Source organism: Jaculus jaculus, chromosome 8, assembly GCF_020740685.1.
Source record: "Jaculus jaculus isolate mJacJac1 chromosome 8, mJacJac1.mat.Y.cur, whole genome shotgun sequence".
Classification (NCBI taxonomy): domain Eukaryota; kingdom Metazoa; phylum Chordata; class Mammalia; order Rodentia; family Dipodidae; genus Jaculus; species Jaculus jaculus.
This window is the reverse complement of record NC_059109.1, coordinates 121,598,331-121,617,931: the sequence shown is the minus strand read 5'-3', so window position 1 is coordinate 121,617,931 and position 19,601 is coordinate 121,598,331. Positions and strand designations below refer to the sequence as shown.

Here is a 19,601-nt window from a genome sequence, read left to right as displayed (position 1 = left end):
TCCAGATCATCTGATTTGATTCTAAGGCCCTATATTTCTGTTTATAGCTTTTTGAAGTTTTTATATAGCAAAATGTATCATCTATACAGAGAAGGGAAGTCTCACAACCAATTTTTTAAACTTACTGATAATTTTCATTTATATACATAATGTATTTTGGTCATAATTCTCTTCTCATCTCTTCTAATGAAGCCCTTCTTCTTTCTAACTAATCCCCCATTTACTTTGATGTTTTTTCTCCTCCATGATGCATGACAGGTAACAAGAGCCCCTGTGGGGTCATAAATGGAATGGCCTCTTGATGTCTGGAAGACAGTGTTACAAAGCATTCCTCCCCATCTTCTGGCTTACTTACATTGTTTCTACTCCCCATTTCTGAAATGTCCCCTAAGCCGTGGAGGGGTGACTTCAGCATAAACACTCACTGTCACACACTCTCACCACTTTGACGCATGTCGAGTCTCCACAGTAGTAACTATCGGGGCCTTTTCTGGGTGGGGGTTGGTGATATAATCTGAAATTGAGTCTAAATAACAGAATGGCTCCTCTGTGCCTTTTTGATTTCTAGCTTTGAAAAATGTTTGGTCTTCTAGGAATTATTCAGTGTTCAGTGGTCTGTGTGGGCTTTTGAATAAAGTAGTATTTTGAATAAACTATTTTTGAATAAAGTAGTCACTATGACAGTACAAGTTAAGTATCTTTAATCCAAAAATCCCTAATCTAAAGTGCTTTTAAATTTAAAAAATTTTTGAGTGACAACATGACATTCGCCATTTAGGATGAAGGGCACTTAGTTGGTAGTCTGCAAATAGCACAGAATCTGAAAAGCTCTGAAATCTGAAACTTCTGTCAGAAGCACTTTGCTTTAGGTCTCCTGCTCAGACTATACTTCCTACGGAGTTTTTCCTTCAGAGTCTTGGTTGTTACCAGTGCATTTGTTCTCTAGGAGCCTCCAGAAGATGATGCAAACATCATTGAGAAGATCCTGGCGTCTAAGACTGTCCAAGAGGTCAGTGGCTCATGTTGCATGTTTTTATGTCACTAGCATAGCTTGTGCCAGTGAAGAAGGACTTGCCTGGAGAACCTCAGTGATCATTTTTGGCAAGAGTGCTGTATGCTAGTAAACACACCTTTACAGTGCATGGAAGAGTTGGGAAATAATGTTCCTAAATATCTTGAGTTGCTTAGGTTGATAGTTTTCTCTTATTATCATCCTAACAGAAGGTATTTTTATCCCCCCTCTTCTGTTTGTAAGTCAGAGGCCAAGAAGAGAGGGAAAAAGAACCCTGATGGAAATATAGTGGTTTTTTTTTTTTTTTTTTTTTTTTTTTCCCTTTAGGCTTCTTAGGCTCTTGTATGAATCTCCTAGAGCAAATTCCATGTATGAGAGAATGTGGATGATGGTGAAAGCACAGAGTCCTTATCTGCTTACTGTTGTTTCAGCATGGAGGGTATCGGGGGAGGCCAGCGCTAACAGAAGTTGCTTCTGCAAAGGGCTGTGGTCCTGGCATTTGTCAGTCCTGGATCAGCTTGGGTTTATCAGCTGAAAGCGCTTCTCACCCAGACCTTGGAAGGCTACCAAGAAGATCCGTTTTTCTCTTCCCTGTATTGAACAGCTGTGTATCCAGACTCTGGAACACCTAGGGATAGGGCTAGGATTAGCTCTTAGCTTGTCAAGAACAGACCTGGGAAAGTCAAACTTCTGTGCAGAAACCCATCCTAAAATGAGGCACAGGCATTGCTTTACCTGTTTCTTTGGGCGCCTGAGGGCAGTTGGCCTGGGATGTGGCTGGTAACTGCTTATTGTTGGTTACAGGTTCACCCAGGGGAGCCTCCATTCGACCTAGAGCTCTTCTACGTTAAGTATAGAAATTTGTACGTCTGTTTAATGTTCTTTATATATTTGGGTTTTATATGAATAAAACTTGCTTTTCCATTCTTTACTGTCCTCTATATTTTCAGAAACTGTTCCCTAGGGCATGACTCTTGAGTCTTAGGTGACCCAAGTTCACCTTAGGTAGTACTGTTTAACTTTGGCTGCACATAGAATCACCTGGAAGGTCTTTTAAAAATCACCAAGTCCCCTTAGTCCATGTAAGGCCAGCTTACTCCAAGCCGGAGTGGGCGGGCCTGGGGAGATAGTTCAGTCAGTAAGTGCTTCCTTCTCAAGCATTAAGGGCTTGCCTTTGTCCCAGTACCTCATTGAAAATGCTGGGTGTGGTGGCATGCACCTGTAATCGTAGTGCCGGGGAGACACAAACCAGAGGATCTTGGGCCCACTGACCAACTCATCTAGGCATTGGTGAACTCCAAATCATGACAGAGCCTGTCTCCAAAAAACAGAAAGAAAAAAGAAAAAAATGGACCAGATTCCTAAAGAATGACACCTGAGGTTTGGCCTACACACGCACGCACGCACGCACGCACGCACACACACTCGCTCGCTCTCCCTCCCTCCTTCTGTAGGAGCTGGAGAGATGGCTTAGCAGTTAAAAACACTTGCTTACAAAGCCTGCTGGCCCAGCTTCAATTCCCCAATACCCCCATACAGCCAGATGCACAAAGTGACACTTGTACCTGGAATCTATTTGCAGTGACAGGAGGCCCTGACATACCCCTACTCACTCTTTGTCTCTATTTTTTTCTCTGTCTCTCTCTCTCAAATAAATAAAGAAAGAAACAACTCCCTGGGCAATTCTTATGTGCACCCAGGGTGGGGAAAACCACCAACCTATAGTGTATGTTCTTTTCTTTCTTACCTGTCCATTTTCACTGATGTTTGACAATCTGTTCCTCCATCTGCTGTGAGCCAGTTCCCGTGGAGCCTGCAGAGAGATGAGTTATTGGTAATTACTCTATTGGGTATGGTTTCTTATTGCTCTTAAAGGCAAAGCCTTTCTGAGCACAGTCTCCAACAGTTTCACAGCAGACCACTTGGCTACATCTGTGGTGGGTGGTCATCCTATTTATTGAAACTGTAAAGCTCCGTCATTTGTTTGCTGTTTGTTTATCTCACAATTTGTGTCTCTGGATAGTTCCTACTTACACTGTAAGTGGGCCACGATGGAAGAGTTGGAAAAAGATCCTCGCATCGCGCAGAAGATCAAGCGGTTTAGGAATAAACAAGCCCAGATGAAGCACATTTTTACTGAGGTGAAGCAATATTTGTTGGCTCATTTGCTGCTTTTCTGGCAGCACGAAATGCTGGCTTGAAGGGTCCAAGTTGAAGTCCTATATAGATATGTTGGTGCCAATGAAGAGGTTACCAACCAAGTTGTGAGCGTCAGACTTAACTGACAACTCACACACATCGTGGTCTGGATATGAATAAATAGAGAGTGATACACTGTCCTTTCATCCTGGACCCTCCTCCAGACAGTGGACATTCTAAAACACATTTTCAGTTTGAATGTGAAAATAGAGCTAATATCTTTAGAAAATGAATAGTTATATAAGTTTGAGAATTTCTAACTATCATACTGAGAACAATGGGGAGGATTGCCGGCATCAGTGTCAAATCTGCAGTGGCTATGATAGAAAACACTGCTAACATGTTCATTAAAAGTTATGAACTATAAGTATATACTCTGTACATGCACATTTTCCTTAATTATTTATATGCATAGTCTAGTGTAGCCTATATTCTTATCCAGTGGGGAATCAATGTATACTCATAATTATACACATAAATATAATAGCTTTAATGATAACAAGATGCTTTTATAATTCAATAAGAAAAATATAAAAACCCAAATAGAAAAAAAAATAACAGAATTTAGGAAGAAGTAGTTGGTCACAACAAAATGTTCAAAAATCAGCTTACTAGTAGTCAAAGAAATGCAAACAAAAATGGGAATTTTATAGGTTTTACTTATCAGCTGCATGAAGATTTTTAAAGGCAAATTGAAGGCTGTACCATGAACGTGTACGCCTGCATTAGTCATCGTTGATGAGATTGTAGAGAAAGAACACTGGCTCACCTTTGGCAGGAGGGTAACTAGATCAGACCTAGCAAAAGAGCGGCAGGTGCCCAAGGCCGCACGTTAATTGTCCAAGAAATGCTAATTTTGTCATTTACTTTAAAGAAGGATTTACCTATGACAGAGTTGTGTGTTCTGGTGAACAATTTGGGACATGTGAGGTCCTGCAGAGCAGACAGCCCGCGTCCTCGTCCTGTAGGTGTCTCTGGGTCTAGCACAGGATCGCTGCTCATTGCCCTTCCTACACATTACTGCTACTTTGCCCTTCAGCTCTTTTTTTTTTTTTTTAAATAAAGGCCAAAGTTAATGTCACAGCCTAAGGCAGTCCTGTGTTTCTTTCTGACATATTCCCTCAGGAGTAACTTTCCTTGCTTACAGACAAGAAATTAAGAAGGGTGTCTAAGAATAATGTAACAAGAGTCTGTGCTCTGCTTTTGAGAAGATTGGACTACATCATAATATTAAGGACTAGTGATGGAGAGGGTTTTTACAACTCATAACTTTGATCTCAATCTAGTTGACATTTGTATTAGTGACTTGGATAAATGATGCTGCTGTGATATGAGTAGTAACAGTTTGGGGTTGATTGTCTTCATACTCATTATTTCCAGTACACCTATGGTGTGGGTGTATAGGAACATGACCTTCTAACTTGAAATTTAGCTCCTTCTGAAAACTTAGATTCCCTCTCAGACTCATTCTGCAAGAACAAATGACCAAGCCAAAGTCTAGGTTTGCCTGGCAGGCTAAGATGAGCAAAATAGGGAAATAAATGTTATTTCCTACATTGACATTTTAGGAATCTTTATGAAGTAGGGAAACTGCCAGATGCAGATCTAAGGAGGAAAGATACTGCCCGTGCCATTACCCACAAGTTTCCTGCATGTTGAGTTACTGCCTGGGCTGCATTAGGAACAGCTCTGCTCTTCATGCTTCATTGTGATGTTCATCTGAGCATGAGGGTCCAGTGAAGGACTTTGCAAAACCAGGGGCGGCTGGCTGCAGGAGCACCGTTGAATGGCTGCGTGAAAGCAAAGGTGGAAAGCAGGTGGCGTAAGGATCCCAGCCTGGGCTCCTGGAGCCCAACGCTGGGGCTTCTCCCAGCCTAAGCACACATGCAGCCGGGTGGCATTCAGTGTCCTCATACATGTGGAAGGGACCCCATAGTACCATCTCAGCCTTGCAGAATACCTGTCTTGAGATGACACTGTGATGCTGTTTCTCAGCTTTATGGAGGTGTAATTAACAAAATTTGTATATATTTAAAGTGCACAGCTTGATGCTTTGATGAATATGCAAATTGTGAAGTAATCACCATAGTTAAGCTACTTAACATAATCCATTATCTCACATTTATCATTTTCTCCCCTCTCCCCTCCTTGAGATAAAAATACATAGGTTCTTCCCTCTTGGCAAATTTCAGGTATACAGTAGCCTAGTTTTTTTCTTTTTTTAACTGTTGCTACATAGTACATTGGACCTCCAGCACCTTCCTCATATAAAGCTGCAGTTTTATAGGCTTAGACCAACATCTTTCTACTTACCCCTCATTTAGGCATAAAGTAATTTTAACACCTAGTCTATAAGGTAATTATGAAAGCTCTTAGCATAACCTCAGACACACATTAAATATTCTTAAATGTTCAGTTAAGCCTTTTTGAAGCAGTATGCATAAAGATAAGTAAATAAATTCTAAGTATATTTTTGACAAAGTAAAACTACTACCTGAATTAGGAGATAGAACATTATTAGTAAAACTACCTTCAGACTCCTACTATTAAGAAAAACCATGGTTGGAGAGATGGCTTAGTGGTTAAGGCATTTGCCTGCAAAAATCCAAAGGACCCTGGTTCAATTCCCTAGGATCTACGTAAGCAGATTGCACAAGGTGGCACATGTGTCTGGAGTTTGCTTATAGTGGCTAGAGGCCCTGGTATTCCCATTCTCTCTCTTTCTGCCTCTTTCTCCCTGCACCCCCAATAAATAAAAATTAAAAGTAGAAAAAACTAATTCCATGTCACCTGGAGAACAAGGAGAACAAGAGAGAGTAAGACTAAGGTAGCCTTGGGCTGGGTTCTACACATTGCTGTTATGACCAACACACAGCCTCAAAGATACTGCATCCTTAAGTTGAGTCATGACTAGTAAAATTTGGGGACAGTTTTCACAGAAATGCCTATAAAGTGAGTTTTATTCTCAAGCCAACTCCCCCTGTGTGTTTCCTGATAGGGCCCAGAGTTGGGGGTCACCTAAAAACAAGACCCTAGGTGTTAGGTTTGAGGGAGGGAAGATGCATACACTTCTTAACTCTTCTGTCCTCTGCATTAGCCCGATGAAGACTTGTTTAACCCAGACTACATAGAAGTCGACCGCATCTTGGAGGTGGCCCACACCAAGGATGCTGAAACAGGCGAGGTAGGCGTTTTGCCTCTGCCCCTCTCAAAGCACTCTTCCTCCTTTCCACACATTTTGCTTGTCTTGTGAACGGCTAGTCTTTGTTTCGTGGCATTTGTGTGCTGTCACAGAGGGTGGGTTTTTAGCACCTGGCAGAGAATGATGAACTCTTCACCTAATCAGAAGAACTCGCGGTTCTCTCGTTTGCCACCAGGAGGTGACACATTACCTGGTGAAGTGGTGTTCCCTTCCCTACGAAGAAAGCACGTGGGAGCTGGAGGAAGACGTGGATCCTGCAAAAGTGAAAGAATTCGAATCTCTTCAAGTCCTCCCTGAAATTAAGCATGTGGTAATGTATCTATATTTCTGACATTTCTCCTGTCACATACAGTTTTGTGAGCTTGGCCATTCTGCCCATTTGACTGGACTCGTGAGTGGATTTTCCCTCTGTCAGTCTCCCAGTGGGCCTGCATTTAAGGTGTTCTCCTCCCCAACCCAGACTCTGCCTGCATCCTGGTCAGCATTAGGCTGGCTTGTCCTCTGATGTGTGTGACATTTGAGAGGCTTAGATGTGGGCTTAAGAGTTCTTGGTGGGGCCAGGCATGGTGGCGCACGCCTTTAATCCCAGCACTCGGGAGGCAGAGGTAGGAGGATCGCCGAGAGTTCGAGGCCACCCTGAGACTACATAGTGAATTCCAGGTCAGCCTGAGCCAGAGTGAGACCCTACCTCGATAAAACCAAAAAAAAAAAAAAAAAAAAAAAAAGTTCTTGGTGGTGTGCGGCTATCCTGGGATCCACAATAAAATGGAATGTGTAAGCAGCAGTGGATGTTGGAGCTCCACACATGATGCTTTTCCTGCTTCAGATTCCTCATCTCTTGTTCCACCAGAGTTCTTTGTTTTTAAGCTTTTCTTCACTCAACTGTGATATTCTTTTATTTACTTACTTATTTAATTTTTTCTCTTTTTTTATAAAGATTTTATTTTTACTAATTTATTTATTAGAGAGAGAGAGTGAGAACGGACACACTACGTCCTCTGGCAACCGCAAACAAACTCTAGACACATGTGCCACCATGTGCATCTGGCTTACGTGGGACCTGGAGAATCGAGCCTGGGTCCTTAGGCTTCCTAGGCATGTACCTTAACCACTAAGCCATCTCTCCAGCCCCCCTTATTTTTTTTAACACAGGTTGTAGTATGTCCCCTCTCTACCTGTTTCTCTGAGGGCCCTCCTCAATAGTTACTAGTTACTGCGGGGTAATCTGGGTCTCTGTCTCTGTGGGAAGCTATGCCTCAGGTTGTTTCTACCCACCTGTGGCTTTTACAATTTCGCACCCCTTCTCCTGCAGCAGTCCCTGAGCCTTGGCAAGTGTGTTATTGGTTGGTGTTGACGCCTCTATATTTCTGTTATGATGTGTTTTGGTTCGCCACAGCGTTTGTTGCTATTTTCCTGGGTGTGGTTGTCAGTCTAGCATTGGGAGCAATACTCATTTTTCTACTTCCTCCACAGTTTCTTCTGCACCCCTGTCAGTGTGGTACAGGTGGCACATCTTGTTAGGTGCATGGGTCTTGGATCTCCCCAGTATTCTCTGCCGTCTATAAAATACAATAGATTCTGTGGCCAAGGGTGGGAGCAGCTTTTGTTAAAAGGGATGTGTCTAAGAGTTTGAGAGACATCTTGCTGAAGCTACCCACTCCACTTGTAAAGGGAGCACAGGGCTTCTCTCTGGGTGTTGTGAGTTTCCTAACCACGGAGTGCTCACTTGGTTCCCAGTGCCAGTTAGGAGTTCTCTCCCACTGAGCAGGCCTCTTGTCTTGTTGGAGGGCAGTTGGTTACCCACAAAGGCTGTGCGCCGCTATTGCACATGCGTGGAGTTCCTGTCTAGCTGGTAGGTTGCGTGGCTTGCAGGGTCTCCTGCTTATTCATGCTTGTTGGTGACCCCTGTCACCCAATAGCTCCCATAGCACTTTGCAGTGCCATGAGGGTTTGCCAGCCAAGAGCTAGCTTCCCCTCAGTTTTTACATTGTCTCTCAGGGTGCTGAGATGGCAGCCTGTGGTGTCGTCAGTAATAGTGTCTTACCTTTTAGCTCTGTCTGGTAACCAAGTGCTTGGCAAAGACCTGCATTGCTTTTGGGAATCACACAGATCGCCCTGGCTAACTGCTTGCTGTGGGAGTTAACCCACATCTGGCCCTGGGATCCACAAGCCATAGTCTGTGGTTTAAGACTCAAGCTTCCTCCACCTTTTACTGGGCATTTTGGTCTGGTCTGTTCATCTCCTTTAATTGGGGGTTCTATCTCGTCTGCTGGCTTCCAGGAGGAAGGGTCTTGCTGGCTGGTCTAGTCTTCAGTTTTATGCAGTCCTCCTCCCACCTGCCCTTCCCTGCAGCCTACCCTCCCCCCCTTGCTCTTTCCCTGTGCGGGTGTCTGGTTTCCTGTCCTCCCTTCCTCCCTGGTTTCTCTTTTTCTTGGTCTCGTTCTAGTTACATGTCCATAGTTCTAGGGCTTCCTTTTACACTCCTCTTCTGCTGGCCATCAACAGGAATATTCTTAAAAGGGAGTGGATGTCCTTTCTCTGTAGATCCCTGGGACCTCAAAGAGAAGGCATAGGGTTTTGAGGTAGACCTATTGTTTCTTCCTGATTCTGGATTATTTGCACATGGGGTATCAACAGTTAAAAGGAGACAAAAATGGGGATCAGAGCCTTGTGAAGGTGTAGCCATCTCAGAGAATAAAGTGAATCAGTTGTTAAAGAATGTGGGTGTAGGGCTGGAGGGATGGCTCAGTGATTAAGGCACTTGCCTGCAAGGCCTAGCAACCCAAGTTCGATTCCCTAGTACCCATGTAAAGCTAGATGCACAGTGGCACATGGATCTGAAGAGTGTTTGCAGAGGCTGGTAGCCCTGGTGCACCCATTCTGTCACTCCCAGTTATGGTGGCACATATCTTTAATTCCAGCCCTTAGGAGGTAGAGGTAGGAGGATCACTGTGAGTTTGAGGCCAACCTGAGACTACATAGTGAATTCTAGGCCAGCTGGGGCTAGAGCAAAGACCCTACCTTGAAAAAATATATATATAAAGGACGTGGCTATAGGCTGCAATGGTGAATTTCCGATCTAAAGTACACCATTTTCATGAAAATATTAGTATTTTATATTCCTTAAAAGGTGAGACTTGTCGCCGGGCGTGGTGGCGCACGCCTTTAATCCCAGCACTCGGGAGGCAGAGGTAGGAGGATTGCCATGAGTTCAAGGCCACCCTGAGATGACAGAGTTAATTCCAGGTCAGCCTGGACCAGAGTGAGACCCTACCTCAAAAAACCAAAAAAAAAAAGGGTGAGACTTGTCAGACTCATCATTAAACCATGCTTTGTTTTTGTTTCTTGGCAAACGAAGCTTTCTAATACCTTAAAATGCATACCTGGATGTATATGACAGATTAAATCCCTTTTTAGCACTCTCCTACATATACTGTCTTCTGTTGATAATTTCTCAGTCTTTCATTAAGCATGTGCTATATACATTGATTCTTAAGTGAGATGCAATTTTAAAAAAAGGCACAGGCCCTGCTCCCCCCCCCGGGGGGGGGGAAGACAGAGAGAGAGAGAGAGCGCATATGTGAATGGAGAAATACTCACTAGGCTAGTTGTGAAATGTGCTCTAATACAGAACAATCCAGTGTGAGAGAGAGTTTCACTCCAAAGTCTGGTAGTAATCAGAATTCGTATGCATTCTCCCAGCCCAACTCTCACCTGGTTGCTCATCCTCAGTCTGTTCTATTCCTGATACCTTCCCGTGTTTACTGTGCCCTCTGCCCCTACCTAGGAGCGGCCTGCTTCAGACTCCTGGCAGAAACTTGAGAAGTCTCGCGAGTACAAGAATAGTAACCAGCTCCGGGAGTACCAGCTGGAGGGGATGAACTGGCTTCTTTTCAACTGGTATAACAGGTGAGGGCCCAAACCAGCCCATGTTTGCAGTTGGAATTCTCCTGTGGCCTGGGCCTAGAGTGGCCTTAGCAGAATGATGAGAGAACAACACTGGCTCCAATTTGGGTTCCAAGACTATTTTTATGTCAGTTGTTTCTTGAGCCTAAAGGAAAAATGAGCTTTAGATATCACTGTGCCTTACTGGAAGGGGCAGCCTAATCAACAGGATCGCTGAGGCGCTTGTTTGCTTGGTCTTTGTCTTTGAGATAGGCTCTCAGGTAGCCCAGGCTGGCCGGGAACTTAGCATGTGGCCGAGAATAACTGAATCACTACTTCCACCTCTGAGTGCTGGGTTATAGGTATGCGCCACCATGCCTGACCTTGTATCTCCCAACACACACACGCGCGCGCGCACACACACACACACACACACACACACACGGCTGTACAGGGAATCTCTGGATTCTAGACCCTCCCTGTCACTTGTACTGGGTTTGTGTAGTAATGCTCAGTTTGAATTCTTTGTGTTCTGGTTCCTCTTGGAATCCAGCTAAACCAAACAAAACTTGAGAAAGATAGGTTAAGATTTTTTTTTAACATTTGCAATTATGTCCTATGTAAGTTTTTTTTTAATATTTATTTATTTGAGAGAGAGAAAGGGGGAGAGGAGAGGGAGAAAATGGGCACACCAGGGCCTATAGCCACTGTAAATGAACTCCAAATACATGCACCATCTTGTGCATATGGCTAAAATGGTATCTGGGGAATCGAACCTGGGTCCTTTGGCTTTGCAGACAAGCACCTTAACTGCTAAGCCATCTCTCCAGCTCCCATGTATGAGTTTAAGACAGCAATAATAATACCAAGCACACATAGAAAGAATTCTGGAGACCTAATGTTCTAGCATAGTCTCTGCCACTTACAGGGGTAACTCAGAGCATAGATGATCCAAGTGGTCTAGGTTCAGGTTGCCCATCAGAATCGTGAGTGAGTGAGACCAGTAGGTGGCCACATCTCTTTCAGGGCCACTGCTCCTGTGTGATCTGCTTGTCTTCTAGATCATCAAAAAAGCCAATGTTTTTCACTTTTTAATGATCAGGAATTTATTAAATTTTTTTCCTCCAAAGACATACAGAGGATAGACAATGAGAATCCCATAACCTGCCACCTTTGTATTATCTTGACATCTAGGAAATTTGCAGGTGGTAAAACTGGCTTAGTCACACACTGAAAGACAAATAGCACATGTTTCTCTCATGTGTAGACTCCATTCTCTGTGCGTGTTGGGGGGCAGGGATATGAAAGCAGAAAGGTAGAAAAGGAACTATGAAAAGAGAGAACGATCTAAAGGGAGAGGGAACAAGAGAGGATAGCAGAATATATGTGACATGAAAGCATAAAAAGAGGAGGATTTTTATTATTAGTAGTATTAGTATTAGTATTGGCTTTTTGAGGTAAGGTTTCACTCTAGCTCCAGCTAACTTGGAATTCACTATGTAGTCTCAGGGTGACCTCAGACTCACAGTGGTCCTGCTACCTCTGCCTCCCGAGTGCTGGGATTAAAGGTGTGCGCCACCACGCCCGGCTAAAAGAGTACTATTTAAAGGGAGGAAGGGAGCCAGCACAAGAAGATGGTTGGAAGCAAGAGTGAACAAAGAATAATGATGTATATGTGAAATCTAGATGATTGCATACGTATGTGAAAATGTCATAACGAAACGCATTATTTTGTACGCTAACTTGATCAATTTTAAAAGAATTAAAGAATTTTTAAATATAGCTTAAGATTGAAGCTTTTACTCATCTTTATTTTGTTTTGATTTCTTAGTATTTTTGTTTATATCTTTATTAATAGACTTATTTCATGTATTTTCTTCCAAGTTGGCATAGGCCCGCCCATCTTAGACCTAGGCAAGGTATGAGCAAGTATAAAGCATGCCTCCGATTCATCTCTGCAGAATTTGAAAGCCTCATCTAACTTTGCAGTCTTAAGTGTTTAGTTACAACTAATCACCACTGTCCTTTGTTGGTAATGGATTACCTGTATTTCTTGCCCTCTACAGAAAAAACTGCATTTTGGCTGATGAGATGGGCCTAGGGAAAACCATCCAGTCCATCACATTCCTTTCAGAAATATTCCTTAGGGGGATCCATGGCCCTTTCCTCATTATTGCCCCCCTTTCCACCATCACTAACTGGGAGCGGGAGTTTCGGACATGGACAGAGATGAATGCCATCGTATACCACGGCAGCCAGATCAGCAGGCAGATGATCCAGCAGTATGAAATGGTGTACAGAGACGCCCAGGTGAGCCTCACTCGAATGCCAAAGACCCAAGGCCTATGTGATGACGCCCTATAGGTCACTATTTGCTTACTTGTAGAGTTGTGTGTTCCGAGACTCACTTTTCCCACTTCCTTTTATTTTATTTCATTATTTATTTATTTATGTAAAAAAAAAAATGCCAAATTGCAGAACTTGCTTTATTATCCCTCTGAGCTATGTCAGAGGTCTTTTGTCCTCTTTTGGTTTTTCAAGGTAGGGTCTCATGCTAGCCCAGGCTGTCCTGGAATTCACTGTGTAGTCTCAGGCTGGCATCAAATTCACAGCAACCTCCTACCTCTGCCTCCAGGGTGCTGGGATTAGAAGCGTGTGCCACCAGAAGTCTTTTTTAGGACAGTGAAAGTTTGGATTATGAAATTGTTTGCATGTGCAGAAGATTTTAATCTAAACTGTTGTGTAGTCAGTGAAGGAAATGAGAGTTAGTATGTGGTGGACAGATTTCTAGCCAGGGCATTTGGAGAAGAAGTGAGTATGTTATAGAGGGAAAGATAAAGATGACTTTGAGACTGCTAAAAGCAATCTGAAGTTTTGTTTTCTAAGTTTTTTTTTAAGCATGTATTTATTAGAGACAGAGAGAATGGGTGCACTAGGGCCTCTAGCCACTGCAGGTGAAATCCAGATACATGTACCACCTTGTGCATCTGGCTTACTTGGGTACTAGAGAATCGAACCTGGGTCCTTTGGATTTGCCAGCAAGTTGCTTTAACCACAAAGCCATCTCTCCATCCCAGTTTTCTAAGTTTTTATTATTATGCAGTCAATTTACTGAGTATGATAAGTGCTTGTTCTGGTCACTGGCTTTCCTAATTAAGCAAAGTAAAAATTAAATGATTCTATAATTAGAAAAGTGAAGGGTTTCATACACAATAGGAGATGCTAGATAGAAATTTTATTATTTATTTATTTGAATGTAACAGACAGAGAAAGAGGCAGAGAGAGAGAGAGAGAAAGAGGGAGGGAGGGAGGGCACACCAGGGCCTCCAGCTACTGCAAACAAATTCCAGACTCATGTGCCACCTTGTACGTCTGGCTTACGCGCGTGTACTGGGAAATCGAGCCTCAAACCGGGGTCGTTAGGCTTCACAGGCAGACATTTAACCACTAAGCCATCTCTCCAGTCCTAGAAAGACTTTTAGATATGCTCTAATGTGATGCAGCTGTGTTCTTGAAATGCAATGGCAGCATCAAGATAGGCTAAGGAACAAGGATGTGCCCTACCCAGCAGCAGTTGGCTCCCAGTGCATTAAGATCATTACTTTGATATTTTTATTTATTTACAAACAGAAAGAATGAAAATATGCATGCCAGGGCTTCTTGCCACTGAATACAAACTCCAGATGCATAGACCACCTTGTGCATCTGGCTTTACCTGGTTACTGGGACTTGAACTCGGACCACCTGGCCTTACAAGCAAGCACTTTAACTACTGAGCCATCTTCCCCAGCCCCAAGACCATTACTTTGAATCTGAGCTAGAACTTGAGATAGAAGGTCAAGTTGGCCGAGTCTGGAAAGTAGTAAGTTTCCATGAGTAGTCAAGCCATATGGAATTTTGGCTGACTCCAAGTTAGGGATGGTACAGGAGTCACCTCCATGTGACATCCCTTATTGCCATCAAGAAATGAAATGTGCGTGGTGTGGTGGCGCATGTCTTTAATCCCAGTACTCGGGAGGCAGAGGTAAGAGAATTGCCATGAGTTAAGAGGCCTCCCTGAGACTACATAGTGAATTCCAGGTCAGCCTGGGCTAGAGTGAAACCCTAGTTAGAAAAAAGGAAAGAAATGAAATGTTCCCTTGCTGTTCCTCCCATGAAGTTCATTTTTCTCATCCATGAAGGACACTTGCTCTCTGATTTGCTCTTTGATGTTGTGAGGTCTCTGTCTCAAAAGCTGATTACATTACAGTAATGCATGTTGGCCTCTTGCCTAGTATTAAATAGTGCTGCCTTCCCTAACCCCGGTGGTCACCTATTAGCAGAGTCCAGTAGCCATGGTGTGAAGGTCTGCCTTTGTCATCCTCAGGGAAACCCTCTTTCAGGAGTGTTCAAGTTCCATGTCGTCATCACCACATTTGAGATGATCCTGGCAGATTGTCCAGAGCTGAAGAAGATTCACTGGAGCTGTGTGATAATTGACGAAGCCCACCGATTGAAGAATAGGAACTGCAAACTTCTGGAGGGGCTAAAGCTCATGGCCCTGGTGAGGCTTCCCAGCCTGAAGTAGATACAGCTTCCTTTTCCTCTGGGTAGAGGGAGCAGTCAGTTCATGGTCATTCTATCTGTCCTTGCCACAGATTAATTCCCAGAGGGACTAAGGAGATACTGGAACACCATGAAATTTGTCACCTGGAAATGCAGTGTTTCCATTTGTTTCTGGGTCCCTGAATGAACTGAAACCAAAAATTACATTCTTTTAACACTGACTGCTATTTTGGGACAGTGCCTAGCATGTGGTGGGTAGGCGCACATGCTTTTGCATGAATAAATGAATGGTTGCTGTGGTTAGCATGAGGCTGCTGCTAGAATCAGTGATGACAAAGGACACTTGCCCTGTTGATGACTGTGTTCCTAGGAAGTGTTGGCCCCTGTCTTTTCACTAAAATAACATTGAATTGGCTCAAATACTGTACAGAATGCCTTGGCTTAATTTTCCCCTCTAAAATGCGCCCTTTTGGTTGCCCAGACCATGATTGTGTGCTTTTAATTTGTGCAGGAACATAAAGTGCTGCTCACCGGAACACCCTTGCAGAACTCTGTGGAAGAGCTCTTCAGTTTGCTCAATTTTCTGGAGCCATCCCAGTTTCCTTCAGAGACTGCGTTCCTGGAGGAGTTTGGAGATCTGAAAACAGAGGAACAGGTAATTAGGGGCCTGAAGGATTGAGGAGACAATGGTTACCTTGGGGTCCAAGAAAGTGCAAGTCATTATGGGGACAGGATTTAGCGAGTTGCCACATGTGTGGCAAAATGAATGTTACCTCCTTTTATTTATTTTGTGCATTGCTTGTTTACATTGAGGAGAGACATATGATTATTAACAGTTCTTATTGCAGGAAAGGATGGGTGAGTCTTATTTCCAAAATGTCTTCTGTTGGCATATCAGGGTCTCCTGCTTTACTGAGCTCACTTGGAAATGCAGTGACTGTGCTTGTAGCTCTGGCCTCAGGAACATGGTGTCTCTTCTGCTTCCCTCATTCCTTCATCCTTTCCTCCTACATAATCAACATGTTCCCAGGCCCATCTTCTTTATTACAACATAGTAGGTAGTGAGGAAAAGAATTCAGGCATTCCCCTGGAGTAATTGATAATCCACCTTTGTCTGGATCATTTGAATTTCCTCAGTATTTGAAGATCTAGTGCAAGTATAGTTTGTTGGACTAATTCAGACCAGTATAAATCTTACTAGAAATTATAGACAAGTTTAAAGTTAAAAACCATACAAATGTAAATGTCACCCCCCCAAAAAAAAAAACTCACAAATAACAGAGCTGAGGACTTTAAAAGAAAGTTTACCTCTCTTTAAGAATCAAGAAAGACTCCAAGGTGAAGATACAATTTAAGAATGTAATTTGTGGGATGAGTAAGTTTTCAACAGGTCAAGAGAGAAGTGACTACTTTGCATAGGGAAAACATGAGAACATAAATAGAGAAGGTTATTCAATAATGAAGAATCATCTAGTTGAATTGAAAACAGGGTGTCTGAATTAGGAAATGTGTGAGGCCAGAGAGGTTTATGGTTGTATTGTGGGGAAACCCTTGAAGGGCAGGTTGAAGAATTAGTAGGTACTAGAGAAGTCATACAAGGCTTCTATTATAGGACTGACAATTCTGCTAAATTAATCTGACAATGATGTGAAAGTGGGTTGGAGTAGGTAACTTGGGAACTATCTGTGGCTTTCTGCTTGTGATGCAAGTCTGACTTGGAAGACTGGATACTCAAGATAGAACCCTCTCCTCTGCATTTGCACTCTGTTGACTCTTCAAAAGCCAGCTCCAGCCCTCCCTAATTTTGGACCATTAGAAATGCATCCTCTTCCCCCATTGCACTTAATTTGTGGTATGCATTTTTTCTTCTTCCTAGACAATGATCTCCTTGAGGACAAGGCCCACATCTTCTCCAAAGTTGTGTTTGTTGTATTGACCAGCACAGTGTCTGGCATATAGTATACTCTAAGTGATTCAGGTATGAACCCAGTGAAGGGCAAAAGCTGAGCCCAGCATGTGGCAGATTAAAATTTGTCCCTATCTTTAACAAGTAGCTAGCTGCATCTTTTCTCTTTGGATTGTTGCATAGTAATTCCTTTCTCATTTGGGCAACTACATTCCTAAGTGCCTTTGAATGGCAAAATCAAGATCTAATAAAAGAATTATGTTTAAGATTGGGGTTTGTTAGAGAAAAAAAAAAGGACATCAAATGTCTTATTTTTTGTAATTTTTAAAATATATATACATCTTTTTAATGAAAAACTTTGTATGTGTTTTTTTTTTTTGTGCACAACCTGATGTGAAACCTGTTGATATGGTAGAGTAGCTAAGGCAGACTAGTTAACTGATGTATTACTTCACTTAATAACTTTTGTGAAGAGAGCAGTCCGCCCACTGTCAGCAGTCTTCATGAGTACAACGCTTTGTTATTTGTTATTAACTTTGATCACAGTGTCGTATAATAGCTCTCCTGAGTTTGTTTCCTCTGACTAAAATTTTGTGTTCTTTGATGAACATTTCTCAAGCCCAGCAGCCTGTCCCCATGTCTAACCCGCTTCTATGAATCGTCTTTATTATAAAACACAGTCAATAAAAGCTCTAGAGAGTATTTTCAGTGTGTCGTATACTCATTGTCTGAAACCTGCTCCAGTCAGGATCTCTCCTCAGTCCCTCTGTGAGTGATGCCGTACTTCTTCAGGAAGCATCGCTACCACAGATTCTACCTCTTTGAAAAATTTCAAATAGTTTTTTTCTGGGTTAAAAATGTGTTTTATACTTTCATGTGTGCTTTTATCTTCCCGTTAGTGTTAATCTTACTGGTAACCTGCTCCAGACCTAGAAGAGCTCAGGTGCTTTTGAGTAGATTTGAAGCACTTACCCTGCCGTCATCTTCCTGGAAGGAGGAGCGGGTCCCCTTGCTGGTGCAGTCAAGTGTGTGGAGGTCTCTGTCCAGGCATGGGCTGTTAGAAGTAGAGTCAGATCACAGCAAAGAACACTTCAGGCGTGAAGTAGCCCTAATGCGACAGCTCCCATAATGAAATGGGAGATGTCACTAGACAGCATTAATTCTTTCGACTCCCAAACACACATGCTATTGCTGTTATTTAGAAGGCACAGGATGACTCTATTTCCAGATTGCCTCTACTTCTTACTCTGCTCTGTCAGCATCTAAGTGTTCCCTTTGGATCTAACAAGACTCAAAATATCCTTTACTGTGCATGTGTGAAGAGCGGTTTCTTTCCTACAGCCTAAAGAATAAGAGTCTTTCTACCCTTCAGTATTTTATGTAGTTATTTGCAAGCAGAAAGATACAGAGACAGGGAGGGAGGGAGAGAGTGGCACACCAGGGCCTCTAGCCACTGAAAACAAACTCCAGATGCATGTGTCACTTTGTGCATCTGGCTTTACCTGAGTATTGGAGAGTCAAACCCTGGTCATTAGGCTTTGCAGGCAAGTACCCTAACTGCTGAGCCATCTTTCCAACGCCTACTTTCTATCTATCTTGTGAGATTGCCACACAGGTTCTTAATAATTTGTGAATTAAAACCAATTCGTTGTTTTTTTTTTTTTTGGTGCATTTTCAGTATGATTGTAAGCTCCTTGTTTTCAGGGATCAATCCATGCTCTCGTAGTTGAGTTCCAAAGTACTGTGATGACATTGAAGAGGTTAGAGTGAATGTTGGGATGCCCTAGCGATCATTCAGTCAAGATCTGAGCAAGTAAACTGTCATTTTCCTGAACAGGTAAAGAAACTGCAGTCTATCCTAAAGCCGATGATGCTCCGACGCCTGAAGGATGACGTGGAGAAGAACCTTGCTCCCAAACAGGAGACGATCATTGAAGTGGAACTGACCAACATCCAGAAGAAGTACTACCGTGCCATCCTGGAGAAGAACTTTTCCTTCTTGACCAAGGGGGCAAATCAGCACAACATGCCCAACCTCATCAACACCATGATGGAGCTGAGAAAGTGCTGCAACCATCCCTACCTGATCAATGGTGAGTCAGAGCAGTACCTTGGAACTGGCACGCACCTCTGTCGGAGGTTTATGGGTAATCCAAGATGGGATGCCTTCCATTCTCCTGTGCTGGAACATTTATATTTTCACCTTTCTACACAGATGAAACCAAGGCTCAGAGAGGTTGATGGGTTTTGCCTGAGTAATATAGCTAAGAAATCCAGAGTTGAAAATTTGGAACTAACTATACCAATTTTTTGGTTCTGCAGGGTTTAATGTAGGCCTTCCTGGCAGAAGGTGGGCATCACTCAGCAGTTTACTGCCCTTACTGACTCACAATGTCACTTCACCCATACTTGCTACTTGGGGACAGAGAAGTGTGTAACTTCTCTAAATAAATGATAACACTGCAGTGAGATTAAAGCTCTCTGCAGATATATTCAGTCGGCCTATGAATTGGAGAAGATGAGCGATTTTTTTTTTTTTAACAAAATTTTGTAAGGAAGTGGGATATCGAAGTGTGACTTAGATTCTCTTATTGCTAGTCTTGTGATGACAAGAAGTCTTATTTTTACTTCTTCTTCTTCTTCTTCTTATTATTATTATTATTATTATTGGCCAAGTTTCTGGGAGGATTTCTGATGAGTAGATTGAGGATTTGATGTCTGAGTCCTCTCATTTTCCTGGAGAGAATTCCCAGGAAAACAAAGTGCCAAGAAAGATAATTCCTCCTGTTACAGCAAGCTGGCCACTGAGGGTTCACACCAGAAACAAATCCTATATCTTTTTGCCTGGCTGC

At 42.8% G+C, this 19,601-nt stretch overlaps 1 protein-coding gene across 3 annotated transcripts in view; it reads left to right on the top strand.

Moving 5' to 3' along the window:
- Positions 1 to 19,601, top strand: part of Chd6 (chromodomain helicase DNA binding protein 6) — a 199,330-nt gene that overhangs the window by 97,781 nt on the left and 81,948 nt on the right. For all 3 annotated transcript variants that reach the window (XM_045156931.1, XM_045156929.1, XM_045156930.1), the window contains exons 6-15: positions 947 to 1,009; positions 1,817 to 1,875; positions 3,036 to 3,153; positions 6,309 to 6,395; positions 6,589 to 6,723; positions 10,201 to 10,322; positions 12,365 to 12,608; positions 14,665 to 14,841; positions 15,355 to 15,498; positions 18,587 to 18,842. In XM_045156931.1, the coding sequence (XP_045012866.1) occupies positions 947 to 1,009; positions 1,817 to 1,875; positions 3,036 to 3,153; positions 6,309 to 6,395; positions 6,589 to 6,723; positions 10,201 to 10,322; positions 12,365 to 12,608; positions 14,665 to 14,841; positions 15,355 to 15,498; positions 18,587 to 18,842 (1,405 nt within the window). The remainder of the gene's footprint in view (positions 1 to 946; positions 1,010 to 1,816; positions 1,876 to 3,035; positions 3,154 to 6,308; positions 6,396 to 6,588; positions 6,724 to 10,200; positions 10,323 to 12,364; positions 12,609 to 14,664; positions 14,842 to 15,354; positions 15,499 to 18,586; positions 18,843 to 19,601) is intronic.